The sequence below is a fragment of the Nicotiana sylvestris genome, chromosome 5, assembly GCF_000393655.2.
Source record: "Nicotiana sylvestris chromosome 5, ASM39365v2, whole genome shotgun sequence".
Taxonomy (NCBI): domain Eukaryota; kingdom Viridiplantae; phylum Streptophyta; class Magnoliopsida; order Solanales; family Solanaceae; genus Nicotiana; species Nicotiana sylvestris.
Genome location: NC_091061.1, coordinates 748386 through 770542, shown reverse-complemented (window position 1 = coordinate 770542; position 22157 = coordinate 748386). Strand labels below are relative to the sequence as shown.

General features: G+C 39.1%; 1 protein-coding gene across 1 annotated transcript in view; it reads right to left on the bottom strand.

Moving 5' to 3' along the window:
- Window positions 1-3875: 3875 nt before the first annotated feature.
- The window catches only part of LOC138868220 (uncharacterized), a 38568-nt gene continuing 20286 nt past the window's right edge, over window positions 3876-22157 (bottom strand). Inside the window, exon 3 of the mRNA XM_070145750.1 lies at window positions 3876-4183. Within this exon, the coding sequence (XP_070001851.1) occupies window positions 4140-4183 (44 nt within the window). The 3' untranslated portion in view covers window positions 3876-4139. The remainder of the gene's footprint in view (window positions 4184-22157) is intronic.

Here is a 22157-nt window from a genome sequence, read left to right as displayed (position 1 = left end):
ACTGAAAGAAGATTGTGTGATTCCTCTTTCCTTTTTATTTCCCACATTGAAATAGTCAACAATTGTTCAACGGTTAAAAGGTTACAGGTATACAGTCAGTCCTAAGTATAACAGCATCTCCATATAACAACCATTCACTATAAAAGCCAAGTTTTTCTCGGAACTAATTTTTATGTTATGTTATAAAGTCAAACCTCTCTATAACAGCCTCATTTGTTCTAATATTTTTTGGCTGCTATAGTGAAATGCTGTTATAAAGCACATATTAAAACATAACATAAAAATCGGTTCCGAGAAAAACTTGATTTTTATAGTGAATGGTTGTTATATAGAGATGCTATAGAGAGGTCTGATTGTAATATGTGCTTTATAACAACACTTCACTATAGCAGCCAAAAAATATCGGAACAAACGAGGTTGTTATAATGAGATTTGACCGTATCTCGGGCGTACACTTTCCCGGGAATCACGACAAAAGCTTATTAGGTATCTATCCAAGTAGTGGAACCAAATAATTATCTTGTTGATTTTGCGCTTAATGTTCTTCATATAATACATGAGCTTATTTTTCTTAAGGTCTACGTTTTGCGCTTCCTAATGTTCTTCGTATAATACATGAGCTTATTTTTCTTAAGGTCTGTGTGATCTTTTACCACTACCCCTATAATACTGTTTCAGAATTTTATCGTCCAACTTAAAACAGTTAACAAGGAAATCTTCCAGATCAGAAGCGCCTCTATTTTTAAGACGGGGAGAACTTCACTCTGCCAAAAGTTGACGATCAAAAGAGACAAATATCTAGGGATGGTTGATTATTTCTAAAGGTACTGGTCCAAAATAATTGAAAAGGAGAAAGGGCTTATCAATTGCAGGACAATCAGGGCACGCCATAAAAAAGAAGGAAAAGCACATCAGGAAATGCAACCTTGTTCTGAAAAAATTACAGACAGTTAAAAAAACTAATTCCCTATTATCAAGAGGTACTAAAATAATAAAACAGCACGTACTCCTGCTAAGTTAATGCGAAGACCATTTATTTAGTAACAAACCCTTCAACATTTATGAAAAGGGAAAAACGAAGAGGAAAACTAGTCACTCAACAAAAGATTGTTGCAAAGGAGACTTATCTCCAGATAATTTTGCACCCACCTGCATTATGATGGAACCTGGTCATAAACCATACTACAAACTTCATAATATTTTTTTTAAAAATTATTATGTTTAAACTTCCCTTTCATCCTTAGCTTATATTGTTGGGGGAGGCGGGAGAAGTAGTTGTTTTTACTAATCTCTTTTTATAATCATTTTACATGCAGCGTTTGTTAGTGTGATATGGTTTTATGTTTGCACAGAATTTCAATTAAGATGGCAATACTCTTTTTTTCAATCGTCGTGAACTCCAGAATATGAGAATAATGGAAAATTCATGTTCATATAATAGCTTAACTCGATAGGTCAAGCTAAACCACAAACTATCCTTCAGTACACCACAATAGGTACATGCTTAAGCTGCTTAACTAGTTTGGTGGCCTCGATAACACTTTACCTTCTCAAGAAAAAGTTTGGTGGCCTCGATATATCAACCTAGAACCACACACTAACCTTCTATACAATAACATAGGTGACATGAATAACTAGTTTGGGTGCTTCAGGCCTGCATCCTACAGCAGAGTACTAGATTCGACATAAGAAAGCAAGACTGAGCTCTCACTTCAATGGAGAAGCCTATGTCACCACAGTAGTTCACAGCACTGCAAGTTCACTGATGTGTTAACCAACTAATAGAAGGCCTAAGTGAATAGAGAAAGAAGTTCCAAGTGTTAAGATAGAAGGACTCCTTTTTACCATAATGTATGAGTTTCAAAGCATGACATGGGTTCAAATTCTATGTCCACAATATGATGTCGCCCCAAGTCTTCTCTATACCTATGACCTCCTCAAAGGCTCAAACTCAATGTAGAATTTCTGGAATCCCCGCTGACACCAAATTTTGACAACTTCCCTTGGATCAATAGCTCGCATAATAATAACATGATATCTAAAAAGTCTATCTATAAGAGATGGGTTTTTAGTTTATACTGAACTAGGATGGACAAATTTCTTTCTTTATAAGGTAAGGATTAGACAATTTCACATTCGTAAGGAAACACTAGATCCTCTTTCAATTCATTGCACCATTCTCTACAATGTGCTTCTAAGATAGTTTGATACTCGTGGTCTTCTTTAGTTCTGAAATTACCTCATATGTAAAAAAGGGAGAAAAGCATCAAGGGTGTAACCCAGCAGTTGATAGGACTGCTGGGGACCAAGGTTCAAATCCTAGAACAAACAAAAAAGGCAGAAGCTGCAAGTTGGCTTTTTCTCATAACTGATGCTAGAAATGGAAAATTTTGAGCAACTGTAGGAGTGAAATAATGGAGTTCAGCTTTTACTTTTTTCTTTCTATTTTTTTGGATATCACACAAAAATGTGATTCAAGAATGTTTGTTTACAAAGTTAATAACTTAAAATAAGAGAAATTACAGGTCATACAAGGAATTAACTCTGATAATTTTTAACTATTGCACTCTATACGTCATTTCATTACAACACTAGTCGCCACCTGGGAATTTTAAGGCGTCCCAAGTCACCAATTTTAATCCCTGAATCGAGGAGAACATGACTCTGTTTATTATTCTGCGAACCAGAAATCCTGAGTAAGGAATTCTGTTAATCCGGAAGAAGGTGTTAGGCATTTCCGAATTCCGTGGTTCTAGCACGGTCGCTTAACTGTTTTTATTATTGGCTTAATTATCTTGATTTTTATTAAATACTTTTTGTTACGTGATTTTTCTACCGCTTTTACTTATTGTGATTAAGGACCCTTCTTTGAATCGAATTACGCGTACGTATATTCGTGTTATAAATTTAAAAATGCGGAATTGTGTCACGCGTACGTGTACACAATAACTTTTGATAATATATTTATTAAGCAATCATTTTTTCGAGATTGTGCTGAATCAAGAATATTTGTTTTTCTTAAATATTGAACCGCACATCGCGGATTTTTATGAAATTAATTTAACGCCTTTGAAAAAATCCTTTTATTAAATATTCGCTCGAAATTGCGCGTACGCATAATCCGAATTTTGCTTTTAAAAATATAATCAGGGTACGCGAACATATCCCTAATTGCGCGAAATATTTGCAATGATATTAGGGATTTTTCCATAAATTGTTTATTATATTATGAGAAATCTTCATTTAAGATATCCCTAATTCTTGAAAAAGAATTCACAATTTATTGAATGTTGCCCATTGATTATAATTTCCGAATATAAGTTATATTCATTCCAACTATTCAAATTCAAAGAACAGAATAAAAATATGATTAATACTATTTTTAAACAAATATGACATATATATATATATGCCAAAGAATAAATTGCATATGAAACTGAAAATAAATGATTCATAAAGGAAGGAAATATTTTTCGAGAATTTTCATTATTTACTTAATGCAAATTCTATTTCTAATTATCATTGATGTAAAGTGTGGCAATTTATGCTTGTACATCTCTTTTCATTCTCATATACTTGCTTTTAATCTAATAGGCCTAATTATTTGGTCAATTTGTTTTATGAAGGTAGATAGGCATCGAATTTATAGGAAAGGAATTATTATACAAGTTAATTCAACAAAGTTACCTTACATGCAACCTAACTGTTTGGCGTAAACATTCATAACGTTTTAACGTCATGACGAGCTATACCAACTTACTTTACTCATATGATTATACCTGTCATCATACCATATAATAACTTATACCAATCTAAACAAAATCATATTTGTTACAAGATATTCTACTAATGTAACTTCTTAATCTTTACATTTAGCTAACGGTATTATGGGATGTAATCAATGGCCCATTTTTATGCCTTACTCCCTGTTTTGACAATTCACATATACCTATACCAATGAGATTTCGGAATGGCTAACATTATTACAAAACTTTATATGAATTTCAAAATAAGACAATTTAACTCATAGCTATCAAATTGAATTCACTACTAGTTAACTAACATAAAAAAAATGAAATTTAAACTAATGAATTCGGACAATTGAAAAATAGAATTTCAATTCAAGCTTCATTGATGAGTCATGTTGAATCTCTTTCCAACTTAAAATTTAAAAGACATGTACCTGAAAATGAAGGTGGAAGGAATAAATTTCAGCAGTAGCAACAGTAACAAACTCAGCCCCAAATACCAGTATTCCCACAGATTTAAACAATAATAAGATCCGAAGAAAACATATGCACAGTACAGTTACTTTTTAAAAGACACTTCAGATGTTAACTGAATCAGTGGAACCAAGTAAGATTGAACAGATTCAACAAAAGAACAATATTTCAGACTTCAATTTCTTTTCAGTTTCAAATTCCCATTTTTTCTCTGATTTTTCTGTTTCTGCTGCTGTATATCTGTGTGTGTGTGTGACTGTTCTTTTTGTTCCTTTTCTGTTTATTCTTCCTCTCCTAAAATCTCTCAAACTCTCTTCTTCTGAAAACTGATTTCCCTCTCTGAAAACTGATTTTTTCTTCTCCTCTTAAAGTCTGTTTTTAAAACTCTCTCTTAGCTCTCTTTTCTCTAAAAAAAACTCCTTTTTCCCCTCTTAAAACTCCTTCCTTTCTGTCTGTCCAGCTCCTGTATTTATACAGGGCTGGTTGCACCTTTGTAATGGTGGATGGACCCTTTATCCCTTTAAAAATTAGAAAGTTTCCATTAAAAACTACTTTTTAATACTTTATATGATCCTAACCTGATTTTCAGCAGCCCCATTATCCCTTGTTCCCCATTATTATCTTAAACTATAGCCACTAACATTACATTATAATACACTAGCACTAACACCCTGTTTTTACTGTTTCATTCCCAGAAATGCCCCTGAAATCCTGATGTTATTACTGAAAAATCAGAACCTACTGCAAAACAGATTCTAAAATCTGTATAAACTTAATTATCCTTCTGATTTACAGCTATAACCAATCCTATTAACATCCTAACACAATTGTATTTGACCAACTTTTGTAAACTTGAATTCAAACTTGACATTACAGCAATATTATACTGAATTCAGAACTAACATCATAACAACATATTACTGAAATTATCATAACAATTCAGACTGGACTTAACATTGAACCAAAATCAAACACACACAGGATCATTGTCAATACTAACAATGCCCTGAAACTTTAATGTTCAGACAATAACATATATACAACACTTATTTTGACAGATTCATATAAACCAGGATGATTTAACTGACGAGTATTAGTTAAAAATGATTATCTACAATATCTGTCAACAAACAGTGCATAAATAGAAACAGATTGTTTCAATCAGTATTATCATGAATGAGAATTCATAATATAACTAATCGACGAACTTAATCGAGTCGATTACACACATTGTAACTAAGCACAATCAACAGAAACAATTCACATTTAAAATCAAGTAGACGGGTAGGAGACAGTATGATAATAAAAGATGGGAAAATTACACAGACTAAAACAAACACAAAAATACATGTATAATACACAAAATAAATAGAAAAAATACCTTTGAATCTTCAATTTTATTCCGACTCGAACTCAACTTGGATTTGGATTTTTGTTTGAAATCAAACAGACCTTAGTCGAAGTATTTTCTACTGAAAATACTTCGACTAAGGTCGATTAAACCTCAATCTTTAATTAATATGAACGGAATCCAAAAGTTTGGTATTTTTAGGGTTTCAGGTTCTTGGATCTTAAATCCGAACATTTCCGGGCAGATTCGAAGGGAACCAAACATGATACAAGGGTGAGGGTAGCCTAGGGGTCATTTGGTGTTAGTTTGAAACGGATCTGAGTTTGTTCTTGTTTGGTCCGAATCTTCAAAAGAAGATTCGAGAAGTTCAGAACTGATTCGAGCCAAACTAACTTCAGATCCATACTCAGGATGACTAGGGGAAGCTATGGTGTCGACTAGGTGCTGTTTGGTTTAGATCTGAACTTGGCTCGAATCTTCAAATGAAGATTCGAGAACCTTCGGGGAGATTCGAACCAAGCAGATAACATATTTGAATAGAGGGTGTTCAGGGGATCTTAGGGTGTTATTTTGGTGACCGGCGGCGTTGATGCCGCCGGGTTTCAGGCGAAGGGGAATAGGGGCGGCTAGGGTTAGGGGTTTTGGTTTGGAACGATGATGAACAAGAGCGGAGGGGGGGGTGTTTAGTTAGGGGGCCGGGGTAAGGGTTATGGGTTTATATAGGGGAATGGTGGGTGGATATTGACCGTTGGATTAGGCAGGATGGACGACTGAGATCTATTCACTTAACCAAACGGTGTCGTTTGGTTTAAGTTAGGGGGACGGGTTGAACCGGGTGTTGGATCGGGTAAAGGTCTCGGGTTAGGGTGATGAAATCTTGGCCGTTGGATGGACTTAATCCAACGGCCCTTGACGAGAGGTGACCAAACGTCGTCGTTTGGTTCTGGCTTTGAATTGGACCGGACAAGTTGTTTTAGATTGGGCTGGGGGGGGGGAATTAATTCACTTGGGCCTGGATTTTAATCCAGGTCCAATTTCCTTTCACAATTTATATATATTTTCTAATTTTATTTAAATTATAAAAAATCCTAATAAAAATTATAAAACAATTTTTAACCTTACACAAAAATATTAATTACTTCATAACAATTATTTAACACATAGTCAAAACATTAATCACACAGTGGGATATTTAAAATAGAACTAACGCATATTTTTTTATTTTTTTTAAATTATCTTTTAAAATGCATAATTATATCCTATATGCATGCAATTATCTTTCAATGTAGTTCGGGAATTTTGGGTAGCTGGCACTACCATGGGACTGTGATGTTACTGCTGCTTCGTGCTGTTTTTACTGCTTGCTGACCTCCTTATTACACCTTACTTTAAAGGAAATACAAAAATTAAACTAGACTATGGTACATGAATTATAAAAATCTTATCTAGATCATGCCCTTGCGTTTCTTGTTGTCTTGATATCTTGGTGACTCTTGGGCATTTGGCTTATTCCGTATTCCTTTTGGAACTCTTGTTGTTTCTTGCTGGGGATTCTGTTGGACTCCTCTGCTTTATTGATTCTAAGTGTGCTCCTTTCTCTTTTGGTTTCAACACTTCAATTGCATTCCCTCGTTCCTCAGGTGGGTGCCTTGACTGCTTCTTTTCTTTCTTCGTCCTTATTCTCCAGGTGGACGCCTGACTTCTTTAATTCTCATCCTCATTCTCCAGGTGGACGCCTGACTTCTTCAATTTCTTCATCCTCATTCTCCAGGTGGATGCCTGACTTCTTTAATTCTTCATCCTCATTCTCCAGGTGGACGCCTGACTTCATCTTTTCTCATCCTCATTCTCCAGATGGACGCCTGACTTCTTCTTTTCTCATCCTCATTCTCCAGGTGGACGCCTGACTTCTTTAATTCCTTCATCCTCATTCTCCAGGTGGACGCCTGACTTCTTCTTTTCTCATCCTCATTCTCCAGGTGGACGCCTGACTTCTTCAATTTCTTCATCCTCATTCTCCAGGTGGACGCCTGACTTCTTTAATTCTCATCCTCATTCTCCAGGTGGACGCCTGACTTCTTTAATTCTTATCCTCATTCTCCAGGTGGACGCCTGACTTCTTTAATTCTTATCCTCATTCTCCAGGTGGACGCCTGACTTCTTCAATTCTCATCCTGGACGCCTGACTTCTTCAATTCTCATCCTCATTCTCCAGGTGGACGCCTGACTTCTTCAATTCTTCATCCTCATTCTCCAGGTGGACGCCTGACTTCTTCAATTCTTCATCCTCATTCTCCAGGTGGACGCCTGACTTCTTCAATTTTCATCCTCATTCTCCAGGTGGACGCCTGACTTCTTCAATTTCTTCATCCTCATTCTCCAGGTGGACGCCTGACTTCTTTAATTCTTATCCTCATTCTCCAGGTGGACGCCTGACTTCTTCAATTCTCATCCTCATTCTCCAGGTGGACGCCTGACTTCTTCAATTTCTTCATCCTCATTCTCCAGGTGGACGCCTGACTTCTTTAATTCTCATTACTTTCTTCATCCTCATTCTCCAGGTGGACGCCTGACTTCTTCAATTCTTCATCCTCATTCTCCAGGTGGACGCCTGACTTCTTTAATTCTTATCCTCATTCTCCAGGTGGACGCCTGACTTCTTTAATTTCTTCATCCTCATTCTCCAGGTGGACGCCTGACTTCTTCTTTTCTCATCCTCATTCTCCAGGTGGACGCCTGACTTCTTCAATTCTCATCCTCATTCTCCAGGTGGACGCCTGACTTCTTCAATTCTCATCCTCATTCTCCAGGTGGACGCCTGACTTCTTCAATTCTTCATCCTCATTCTCCAGGTGGACGCCTGACTTCTTCAATTCTTCATCCTCATTCTCCAGGTGGACGCCTGACTTCTTCAATTCTCATCCTCATTCTCCAGGTGGACGCCTGACTTCTTCAATTTTCATCCTCATTCTCCAGGTGGACGCCTGACTTCTTCAATTTCTTCATCCTCATTCTCCAGGTGGACGCCTGACTTCTTTAATTCTTATCCTCATTCTCCAGGTGGACGCCTGACTTCTTTAATTCTTATCCTCATTCTCCAGGTGGACGCCTGACTTCTTTAATTCTTCATCCTCATTCTCCAGGTGGACGCCTGACTTCTTCTTTCTCATCCTCATTCTCCAGGTGGACGCCTGACTTCTTCAATTCTCATCCTCATTCTCCAGGTGGACGTCTGACTTCTTTAATTCTTCATCCTCATTCTCCAGGTGGACGCCTGACTTCTTTAATTCTCATCCTCATTCTCCAGGTGGACGCCTGACTTCTTTAATTTCTTCATCCTCATTCTCCAGGTGGACGCCTGACTTCTTCTTTTCTCATCCTCATTCTCCAGGTGGACGCCTGACTTCTTCTTTTCTCATCCTCATTCTCCAGGTGGACGCCTGACTTCTTCAATTCTTCATCCTCATTTTCCAGGTGGACGCCTGACTTCTTCAATTTTTCATCCTCATTTTCCAGGTGGACGCCTGACTTCTTCAATTCTTTATCCTCATTCTCCAGGTGGACGCCTGACTTCTTCTTTATTTTACCAGGTATTTCCTGACACAAATATTGTATTTGCCCCTGTTTTAAATCAAAGAAAACTTCGTTAGTTTAAAGCAGGGTAGTTGACTGGGGTATTCTTGTCGATGGTGATGCTTCTCTTCATTTCTCTTTGTTGCTCTGGAATGGTTGAAAAGACTGACTATTTTGTCCTTGTAATTGATTCTTGACTTATAGGATTCTCCTCTGTATGCTTTTCTTCGAACCCTTTTAACTGTAATCATATGTCCCTTCTGACTTTGCTGATCCACTTTTGATTTCACCTTTCTTATACTCATATCTTTTATCTCCTACCTTTCGTGGCTGTATTTTGTAACCTTGAATCTTGGTAGTATACCTTGACATTCCTTCTTATTTGTTTGGAACAATACTTATCTCAAAGTTTTTTAGAAAGTGAGATTATTAGTAACGAAATACGTTGATTTCGACAATTATAGAATGAAAAGAAAAATCCAAGTTTGGATGACTGTTGGAGAAAGAATAAAAACTTATCTGATTGGAATTACTGGCACCAATGATCAGGGTATGCATTTTGGATTAATTAACCCAGTCTTTTGATCAATCTCCTTTCAATTGTCTCATTTTTGTTTTTGCCAAAATTTCCATAACCCAACTTCATTTTTTCATTTCACAGACCTGTTGGACTTGCAACGTCTCAAAGAGTTTTTGCCGATAAATTTTCCTCATTTGTTCATTTCTCACTTCCTTTTCGCCTTAGGGTGCCTATGAAGGTTTTCACCAATAAGACTCTCTCATTTTATTTTTCTCTCAACTTCCGTCGCCTTATGGTGCCCGTGTGGGTTTTCACCTATAAGACTCTCTCATTTTTACTTTCTTTTCTTGTTTGTACCAGAGTATTATGAACCATCTTCATTTGCTTGACTCAGCATTTTTCTAAGATTGGTCGAAAGGTCTTTCTGGTATGGGGTTAGAAATGGAAAAGGTATTAAAAGCTAAACAGTTTTGGTATGTGTTTAAAATTACAACTCTTGGAATCTTTTTCTTATTTCCAATACAATTCTTGCCCCAGTTCCTTGATTGGGGTCGCTTGATGTTTCTTTTTGTGCACATTATGTATATTGTGCACCCTATGACCGAGCCGTGAGGCGCCTACGTATCCTTCTTTGAGGAATCAGGTCAAACGTAGTTCACTAATAATAGTGATTTTTTTTTTCAAATTTCATACTTGATTCTTTTTTTTTATTGATTCCAAGAGAGGGTAAGAAAGAAACAAGTATGGCTCAAAGGGGAAAACAAAGGGTATAGTGTTTGGATAGCAGAATAAATTGCCTTTGTCATTCCAATCTTCGAAATAATGCTAAATACAAACATTCAAAAAGTTATGCATAATATCTCTTTACCGCGTCAGAATTGATCGCCATATCTATGCATTTGCCTTCAATGTCTGTTAAGCATAGTGCACCATTCTGATAATACTCTGGTCACAATGAATGGTCCTTGCCAATTCGGGGCAAATTTGCCTTTTGCTTCAACCTGATGTGGAAGAATACGTTTCAGCACATGCTGACCTACTTCAAACTTCCGAGGACGCACCTTTTTGTTGTATGCTCTTTCTATTCTTCTTTGATATAATTGACCATGGCATACTGCGGTCAATCGTTTTTCATCAATCAAGTTTAACTGTTCTAGACGGGTTTTGACCCATTCATCATCATCAATCTTTGCTTCGGCGATGATCCGAAGGGAAGGAATCTCAATTTCTGCAGGAATTACTGCTTCAGTGCCATATACCAACAAATAAGGAGTGACTCCTACTGAAGTACGAACAGTAGTGCGGTATCCCAATAATGCAAATGGTAATTTTTCATGCCATTGTTTTGATCCTTCTATCATTTTCCGAAGTATCTTCTTTATGTTTTTGTTGGCTGCTTCTACTGCTCCATTCGCCTTGGGCCGATATGGGGTAGAGTTGCGATGTGTAATCTTAAACTGTTGACATACTTCCTTCATTAGGTTGCTATTAAGATTAGCACCGTTATCTGTGATGATCACCTTCGGGATTCCGAATCGACATATGATATTTGAGTGGACAAAATCGACCACAGCTTTCTTGGTCACTGATTTGAATGTCTTGGCCTCAACCCATTTGGTAAAATAATCAATAGCTACCAGAATGAACCTGTGCCCATTGGATGCTGCCGGCTCAATTGGTCCAATCACATCCATGCCCCAGGCAACGAAGGGCCATGGTGCCGACATTGTGTGCAACTCGGATGGTGGAGAATGAATCAAATCTCCGTGTATTTGGCATTGATGACACTTGCGCACAAAACTGATACAATCTCGCTCCATGGTAAGCCAATAGTAACCGGCTCGGAGGATTTTCTTTGCCAATACATATCCACTCATGTGGGGTCCGCAAACTCCTGAATGTACTTCAGACATGACAGCTGCAGCTTGTCTGGCATCTATGCATCTTAATAATCCAAGATCTGGTGTTCTTTTATACAAAACTTCCTCCGCTTAAGAAGAATCCATTTGCCAATCGCCTAATGGTCCTCTTTTGATCTCCTGTGGCTTGTGCGGGATATATCCCCATTCTGATATACTCCTTGATGTCGTGGAACCATGGTTCACCATCAAATTCTTCTTCAACCATATTGCAATAAGCGTGCTGATCGTGGACTTGAATATGTATTGGATCTACATAAGCTTTGTCCGGATGGTGCAACATTGATGCTAGGGTAGCCAATGCATCGGCAACCTCATTATGGATTCTTGGAATATGTTGGAATTCCACTGATTGAAACCGCTGACAAAGATCATGTAGACATTGCCGGTATGGGATGAGCTTCAAGTCTCGGGTTTCCCATTCTCCTTGAATTTGATGTACCAAAAGATCCGAATCTCCCATGACTAAGATTTCTCGGATACCCATGTCTGCAGCTAGCCTTAACCCCAAAATACAAGCTTCATATTCAGCCATATTATTGGTGCAATAAAATCGTAATTGAGCCGTAACAGGATAGTGATGCCCTGTTTCAGAAATGATTACAGCTCCTATTCCGACTCCTTTCATGTTAGCGGCTCCATCAAAGAAAAGTTTCCAGCCAGGTTTTTCAATTTGTTCCGCCTCGTCGATATGCATTGTTTCTTCATCAGGAAAATAAGTCTTCAACGACTCATATTCCTCATCGACCGGGTTTTCGGCTAAATGATCGGTCAGTGCTTGAGCCTTCATTGCAGTTCGAGTCACATAGATGATGTCGAATTCCGTGAGCAATATCTGCCACTTTGCAAGTCTTCCCGTTGGCATAGGTTTTTGAAAAATGTATTTCAATGGATCCAACCGAGAAATGAGGTAAGTAGTGTAGGATGACAAATAATGTTTCAATTTTTGAGCTACCCATGTTAGGGCGCAACATGTCTTTTCCAGATGAGTATACTTAACTTCATAAGCTGTGAACTTCTTGCTAAGGTAGTAGATGGCCTGTTCTTTTTCTGCTAGTGAGGTCATGTTGCCCCAATACACAACCAAATGAATTTTCCAAAACCGTCAAGTAAAGAATCAAAGGTCTTCCTGGCTCTGGCGGGACCAACACAGGTGGGTTTGACAAGTACCCTTTTATTTTATCAAACGCTTCTTGACACTCATCGGTCCATTTGACTGCAGCATCCTTTTTTAACAATTTGAAAATTGGCTCACAGGTTGTTGTGAGCTGAGCAATAAACCTGCTGATGTAATTTAACCTTCCCAACAAACTCATTACTTCAGTTTTGTTTCTTGGAGGTGGCAGTTCTTGGATGGCTTTGATCTTTGATGGGTCTAGCTCGATGCCTCGTCGACTGACTATGAATCCCAGCAACTTTCCAGATGGAACTCCAAATGCGCACTTGGCAGGGTTAAGCTTGAGGTTGTACCTGCGAAGTCTTAAGAAGAACTTCCTCAAATCCCCAACGTGGTTGGCCTGATGCTTTGATTTTATGATCACATCATCCACGTATACCTCAATTTCCTTGTGTATCATATCATGAAACACTGTGGTCATTGCTCTCATATAGGTTGCTCCGGCGTTCTTCAGACCGAATGGCATTACCCTGTAGCAATAAGTTCCCCATGGTGTGATGAATGCCGTCTTTTCTGCATCTTCTTCATCCATTAGAATTTGATGATATCCGGCATAACAATCCACGAAAGATCCTATATCATGCTTGGCACAATTGTCGATCAAAATATGGATATTGGGTAATGGGAAATTATCCTTTGGACTTGCTTTGTTGAGATTGCGATAGTCGACGCATACTCTAATTTTGCCGTCTTTCTTTGGTACAGGAACGATATTAGCCAACCAAACAGGATATCGAGTGACTCGAATGACCTTTGCTTCCAATTGTTTGGTGATTTCTTCCTTAATTCTCACACTCATGTCAGGCTTGAATTTTCTCAGCCTCTGCTTGACAGGAGGCACCGTTGGATCGGTGGGCAATTTGTGGACCACTAAATCAGTGCTCAAGCCCGGCATGTCGTCATACGACCATGCAAAAACATCTTTGAATTCTATGAGTGCTTTAATTAACTCCTCTCGGATCTTTGGTTCGAGATGGACACTTATTTTAGTTTCCCGGACATTACTCGTGTCCCCTATATTGATGTCCTCGGTATCACTCAAGTTAGGTTTGATTTTTTCCTCAAAGTGAATTAACTCTTTACTAATCTCTTCAAAAACCTCATCTTCATCATATTCTGATTCATAATCACAATATATTTCTTGAATTATTACTTCGGAACCAGATTGATTTTTAAGACTGGGCTGAGGATTCCTCATGCATGCCATATCATTAGAGCCAGCGTAAAAGGAATTGTACAGAAAAGAAGAAAAAGAAAAGAAAGCTATTAGGAACGATAATAAAAAGGAAACTGCTTTTTATTGGATAATGAAAGATAACAAGGTTTTGCACACTTCAAACCAACTGTAAGATAAACTTTGGGATTACAACCTTGAAATAACCCAAACAAACTGAAAGAAAATCAAAATAAACTACCAAGACTCCTTTCGAATTGGGAGAGGAGTGGCTTTCCAATTATTGAGCTTTGTTTCTGGCCCAACGAATTGAACTTCTGCGTTGCTACACCCTTCTCCGCTTTCCAACATATTCACATCACTAAACAATTTCTCGAACCTTTCAATTAATTCCTTCTCAGGATTGACCCGGGATTTAGGAATTGTTGTTATCGGGCGATTTTTAGCGCCGGTCTTGACAAAAGACTTTGACAGATGTGGGACTGGTTTTGGAAGAACCCATGTTTGGTGTTTCAGCTTCCTGGCCCTTATCACGTCATTGGCAATGGGTATGAACCCCAAACCGAATGTTCCCCAGTTCTCGGGGAGAGATACTGGTTGTATAATTCCTTGCAAAGATAAACCCAAACCTTTGCCGGGTATAAAGCCATTCTTTAACATTTCATAAGCTACCATGACTGATGCAGAGGATATCTTTGGATTTGGAAGATATTTCCCCTCTGGAATTTTCTCTATCGACACTGTGTCGGTTACTTGGTATACCCATGGTCCCTGGTCATTTTCTGTTCCCTCGACCGGTACAATGGTACTGCTGTGAGCATGTAAACTTTCTTCTCCATACACGACTACTTCTTGATGATCCCATTCAAACTTGACAGCCTGATGTAGTGTTGACGGAACTGCTTTAGCAGCGTGGATCCATGGTCGACCCAACAACAAGTTGTAAGAAACAGTTATGTCCAACACTTGGAATTCCATTGTGAATTCAACTGCCCCTATTGTTAGTTCCAATACTATGTCGCCAAATGAATCTCTGCTTCCACCGTCAAACCCTCGTACGCAGATACTAATCTTCTGGATCCTCTCCTCTTTAATCTTTAATTTGTTTAAAGTGGAGAGAGGACATATGTTTGCACTTGATCCATTGTCAACCAATACCCGGGTTACTATGGAGTTTTCACATTTTACAGTGAGGTAACGAGCTCTGTTGTGCTCGGTACCTTCCACAGGTAATTCATCATCAGCAAACGTAATTCTGTTTGTCTCAAAGATTCTGTTGGCTATTTTGCCCAAATGATTTACAGAGATCTTTTCAGGAACATGAGCTTCATTCAGGATTTTCATCAACGCCAGACGGTGTTCCTCTGAATGGATCAGTAATGACAACAATGAAATTTGAGCGGGGGTCTTCTTTAATTGATCCACAACAGAATAATCATGGAGTTTCATTTTTCTTAAAAACTCCTCCGCCTCTTCTTCCGTCACAGCTTTCTTTGTTGGCATTGGATTGTTTTTAGTTTTTCTCAGCTCTTCGGGAGTAAAACATCTTCCCGAACGAGTCAAGCCTTGTACCTCACACACTTCTTCCTTGATTTCTTTGCCCTTGTACATTACGGTCACCCGTTCATAGTTCCATGGGATGGCTTTGTTGTTGATGATTGGCAGCTGGATTACAGGTGCAATAATAACCCGATCTGTACGTGCTCCTTCCACAAATATAATGGGTTTGTTAGCAACCCCTGGTACTATCACTTTCGGCCTTTCTTGTTTTACGGCAACTTTGCTCGATGATGCCTCATCGACTATCATAGACGGTTCATCACCATTTCTGTTCTGCTTAGATACTGGCTTCTCCTCCATTAACTGCTTATCTGGCTTGGTTTCATGAGTCTTGATCATCATGACAGTTTGTGACGGCTTCTTTGTCTCCCCATCAGCTTGTATGATTTCTATCATGTTAGCCTCTTGATGGGCTGGCATTGGATTTCTATTGATATTTGGAGCTTCGGGGGTTTGAACCTCGATTTTATTAGTATCAATCAGCTCTTGTATTGCATTTTTCAAATGCCAACATTTCTCCGTATCATGGCCTAGTGCACCGGAGCAATATTCACAGCTGATGGTGTAATCCAGATTCTTTGGTGGAGGATTGGGTAGTTTGGATTGTATTGGTCTCAGCATGTCTAACTGTCTCAGCCTGTGGAACAGACTAGTGTAAGACTCTCCCAATGGAGTGTAAGTTTTCTTTTTCTGTTCCCTTTCTCCCCTGAATGCTGGCCTAGGCCTGAAACTTGGTCCGGGATAGGCTCGTGGGTAAGTATTTGGTGTGACAGGAGCACGCCAATTGGTGTGAATAGGTGGCTGATTGTATGCTTGAGCATGGTTAATGGCAAAATGAGGCTCTGAAGGGTGATAGTAATGTTGGGATGAATCATGGTGGTAAACTGATTGGCGAGGTCGTTGTTGATTATAGTAAAGCGGTGAACCTCTGGGTCCCGGCCAAATTCCTGAATCAATTACTGCTGCTTCCTCCCTCTTCTTTCTTCCGATTCCTCCTACCCCGCCTTGAATAGCTTGAGTAGTTGCCTTAATTGCTGAATAGCTCATGATTTTATTTGTTTTGAGGCCTTCTTCCACCATACCTCCCATCTTCACTACCTCGTTGAATGATTTTCCAACCGCTGAAACCAAGTGGGCATAGTAAGTTGGTTCCAAGGCTTGGAGGAAGTAGTCTACCATTTCGCTCTCCTTCATAGGAGGATCCACTCTTGCTGCCTGTTCTCTCCACCGAAAACCATACTCTCTGAAACTTTCATTGTGTTTCTTCTCAAATTTGGTCAAAGATAATCGATCTGGGATGATTTCCAGATTGTATTGGAAATGGTATGCGAATGCTTGTGCCAGGTCATCCCAGGTGTACCATCTCCCATGGTCCTGGCGTGTATACCACTCCAAAGCTGATCCGCTTAAACTTTGACTGAAGTAAGCCATTAATAATTCATCCTTTCCCCCAGCTCCTCGCATCTTGCTACAGAAACCCCTTAAGTGGGCTACTGGGTCGCCGTGCCCGCTGTATAAGTCAAATTTGGGCATCTTGAAGCCAACTGGCAATTGTACATTGGGGAATAAGCATAAATCTTTGTATGCTACATTGACTTGCCCACCTAATCCCCGTATGTCTCGGAACGATTGTTCTAGACTTTTGACCTTCCTGAACATCTCTTCTTGTTCAACATTTTTGGTTGGCTTGTCAATTTTGGTTGGGAGATCAAACCGAGGAGCAGTTGAATTGATTTCGGAGGCTTTGAAGGTGGGCTCCGGGGGTAATATTGGTTGTCTTGGGCCTGGAATGTAGGCTCACTAGGAGATTTGTGAAATGTAGCAGGGGGAGGTGCTACGAAAACAGGAGTCATAGGTGGAGGAAGGCTGGTTTTGGAGGTGGAGACTGTGGTGTCTGAGAGGTGGTGCCTCGGTAGTGCTGATAAATGGGGAAACTTGGGGATAATTCAGTGGTGATATTATCCTGAGTTTGGGTCATTGATGGAGCAGGGTTATTTGGGTAAGATGGGGGTAACTGTCCTGTAGACCAAGCTTGGTACATCTCAGCCATTTGCTGCTTGAGCTTAAACATCTCTTCTTTCATTTTCCCGACATCCATCTCTTCTATCTCCATACCTGTGTCAACATCTGGGATAGACATACTTTCGGGTATTGGTCCTTTTGATCTTGTGTGATAGTGATAATATGCCAGTATACTCTTTAGAGAAACTAACTGCTTGAATTCTGAAAATGAACAAATTTGTTAGTTTTGAGAGTTTAACACATATATAATCACATGTTGAGATGCAATGCTCCTAGACAAATAATCCCTTTCTATTATGCATTTGCTCGGCTGCTTGTGTCGTCCCAGCCTTCTTGAAATTTTTATTGTTATTCATTTTTATTTATTATATATATCTTTTATCGTGGTGGTCGAATCTGAGAGATTGCCTACGTATCATGCTCTTACATGAATCAGACCTTGCGTAGTTCGGACCAAAGGCAATCACTTTTATTTATTACACAAAGATGGAATTACATTTGAAAACTTTAAGAAAATGGCTTGAGAACACACACTTAAATCAAAATAAAAGACACAATTCTTAACATCTCACAACGTGCCCCACTTTCCACTTTTGTTGTCAAATATTGGGTTCTCTGCTCAATGTGGGGCTTGACCCGGATGGCCTCCCAGCGTTCGATACATCCTTTCCAACTCCATTGCTAGATGACGAGCAAAAGTGGGCGCATGCTCTGTAAACTTTTCATAATCCATTCCTTGGCAGTTTACATAACTTTGAGATGTGAAGACTGCCAGGTCGTGGATTTGTGCCCTGAAACCTTGGAGACCTTGGTCTTGCAATTGCTGCTGACGAGTGGTGGCTATATCTCTGACACGGTTTTCACGATCTAGAGCTGATTCTAACAGAGCTCGGAGTCTGGCCTGCTCTAATCTTGCTTGCGATCTTTCCCTGTCGAGGTCTGCTTGTTGATGCTCTCTTTTGCATCTTCTTGCCTCTTCTAATTGTGCACGAAGCTGGTCTTCTGATCGCATCCAATAGTCTTTTTCCTTCTTGAATTGAGCCTTGTCTTTTTCGGATTGCCTATCTTGGCGTTCCTTGTTAGATCTGGCTTCTTCGTTTAATTGTTGGATCCTTTCTTTTGCTTTGCTCAATGCCCTTTCGTTTTCCGCAAGAATGGAATCATAATCTTGCATTCTTTCAAAGAGATTGGCGATGGTTTTTTGATCCTTCCAGCTCCTCTTTGGCGTTTCAGAAACTCTTTTCATTTTTTGGAATCGAGCATGAAGATTTTCATTCTCACAAGCTAGACTCTTTTTCTCGCCTTCGGCTTCTTGTGCTTGCAAATCTTTCTCCAAACTGAGGCTTCTTAGATTTTCTTTTAGGGCATGGATAGTTGCTTTGTACCCTTTTTCTTTTTCTCCCCAGATCAACCGCTCTTGGATTTTATCATTGAAGTTTTGAACATGGGGTCTTTTTGTTGGCCTTTTTAGCTCAGGTTCTGGTACATCATCCACGCGAGACCGTTTTTCGAACCACCTTGCATATCCAGGATTTATCTCACCCTTTGTAGCGTCTAGGACTTGAGTATCGCTTTTCAAGTATCGGCACCCATTCCACATCTGCTGAAGTAGAGCTTCGGGAATAGTGGCTTCTGGGTGTAATTCGATTACTTGCATACTCAAATCTTCATCATCAGGAACTATTTGATATCTCCCTAGTTGCCTTAGGACTCTTAGTGGTGCATACGGCTGAATGCTTCTCAATCCCAATAGTAGTAGATAACTATTTGAGGTTGACATATGTATTGCTTCTTTCATCGGGAGCCATCCCAGAGTCCATTCAATTTGATTTGCCGTTAAAGCCTTTAGATGAGATACCCATGCTTCTATCCCTTCTGGAGCCTGATAATTTTTTGCTCTTTCCTCATAGCTCTCAATGCAATTAGCTTTGTTTGACTCATACTGTATGATCTTGGGCTGTTGTTGGAGATGTTCAATCACCCACATTTGCAACAAAATTTTGCATCCTTCGAAGACTTTTGCTCCTGATTTGCATAAAGTCAAAGCCCGATAAATATCTGATAGAATGATGGGGACAAGGGTGTGATTTTCTTTAGTGGTGAGGATTTGCACAACTTTTGCGGTGCGAATATCAATTGTTCGCTCTTTATTTGGGAAGACCATGACTCCTAGAAAAGCCACCATGAAAGCAAATCGACGGTGCATCTGCCAAGTGTCTTTGTTTTGCTTATTAGTAAGGCCTTTCTCATGAATTTCGAACCCATCTGACTTTCCGAACCTTGAATACAAAAAGTTGAAAGAACAACATCCATTGATGACATTGCTTTTCCTGATTTGACTGCTGATGTTCAGAAGACCGAAGAATCGATGTACCGAAGGAGCCTTTGTGAATATCAAGCTTTGATTTCTTAAACTTCCGTCAAAACCAACATAGCCAGCTATCTCCTCTAATGTAGGAGTAAGCTCGAAGTCAGAGAAACGAAAAACATTGTGAACAGGATCCCAGAAAGTTACTAACGCCGCAATCAGATCATCACGGGGTTTAACTTTCATAATGTCCGTGAGATTTCCCAAATGCTTGACGACCCATTTTTGACCGTCTTCGCCTAAATCATACCACCACATTTGAAGCTGACATAGAAATTCTTCCGTACTTGTGGATGAGGGGCTTTGTGTGGTGCTCATTTTGTATCTGAAATTTAATTTTGATAAAGTCAAAATTCATTTTTCAAAATTTAAAACTATATTTTTTTTTCGAAATTTTTAAAACAACCCATTTTATTCCTTTCTTCTTACCATGATTTTATTTAAGCTGGTCAACAAGCATGTTCGAGGCAAATGAATGCACAAGTAACAAGTAGGATGCATCATGATGGTCTTTTAATTTTTGGGTTCACCTGTCCTAGACAGACCCAACCCCTGTGTTGAGTCTCCAAGGCCAAATGCATATGATGCAAATATTCGTTCCTACTAGGGATCCGGTACATGGCTGAGTTATTCTAAGTGTAAAACCTTAGGTTGATTGTTCTAAACCTGGCTTACCCAAACAGACAGTTGGAGCCGAAGCGGGAGCAACGTACCGGGAGCACGAAAGTCTGCCCGACCTAGTTACTTGTCCCAACTCCGTCTTGTTTGGTATGACTTTAACAGAAAGGTGGGTCACGCGCACGTGTACACCATAAATTCAGAAGACTCAGAAAGAAGGGGGTTTCGTAGCAGTTGTATATATTCACAATTAAAAAAAAACATTTAGCATATTAGCATATAAACAGTTGAAAATCATATAGTAAATAAAGCCAATAAAAACAGATATTTTAAACAGATATTTTCTAGGAGTCATGGTCTTCCCAAATAAGCTCGAATTCTTTAAACCCTGAACCAATGGTTCTGGGTTATAATAACTTGAACCAATGGTTCTGAGCTTAAAATATCTGTTTTTATTGGCTTTATTTACTATATGATTTTCAACTGTTTATATGCTAATATGCTAAATGTTTTTTTTTAATTGTGAATATATACAACTGCTACGAAACCCCTTCTTTCTGAGTCTTCTGAATTTATGGTGTACACGTGCGCGTGACCCACCTTTCTGTTAAAGTCATACCAAACAAGACGGAGTTGGGACAAGTAACTAGGTCGGGCAGACTTTCGTGCTCCCGGTACGTTGCTCCCGCTTCGGCTCCAACTGTCTGTTTGGGTAAGCCAGGTTTAGAACAATCAACCTAAGGTTTTACACTTAGAATAACTCAGCCATGTACCGGATCCCTAGTAGGAACGAATATTTGCATCATATGCATTTGGCCTTGGAGACTCAACACAGGGGTTGGGTCTGTCTAGGACAGGTGAACCCAAAAAATTAAAAGACCATCATGATGCATCCTACTTGTTACTTGTGCATTCATTTGCCTCGAACATGCTTGTTGACCAGCTTAAATAAAATCATGGTAAGAAGAAAGGAATAAAATGGGTTGTTTTAAAAATTTCGAAAAAAAAATATAGTTTTAAATTTTGCAAAATGAATTTTGACTTTATCAAAATTAAATTTCAGATACAAAATGAGCACCACACAAAGCCCCTCATCCACAAGTACGGAAGAATTTCTATGTCAGCTTCAAATGTGGTGGTATGATTTAGGCGAAGACGGTCAAAAATGGGTCGTCAAGCATTTGGGAAATCTCACGGACATTATGAAAGTTAAACCCCGTGATGATCTGATTGCGGCGTTAGTAACTTTCTGGGATCCTGTTCACAATGTTTTTCGTTTCTCTGACTTCGAGCTTACTCCTACATTAGAGGAGATAGCTGGCTATGTTGGTTTTGACGGAAGTTTAAGAAATCAAAGCTTGATATTCACAAAGGCTCCTTCGGTACATCGATTCTTCGGTCTTCTGAACATCAGCAGTCAAATCAGGAAAAGCAATGTCATCAATGGATGTTGTTCTTTCAACTTTTTGTATTCAAGGTTCGGAAAGTCAGATGGGTTCGAAATTCATGAGAAAGGCCTTACTAATAAGCAAAACAAAGACACTTGGCAGATGCACCGTCGATTTGCTTTCATGGTGGCTTTTCTAGGAGTCATGGTCTTCCCAAATAAAGAGCGAACAATTGATATTCGCACCGCAAAAGTTGTGCAAATC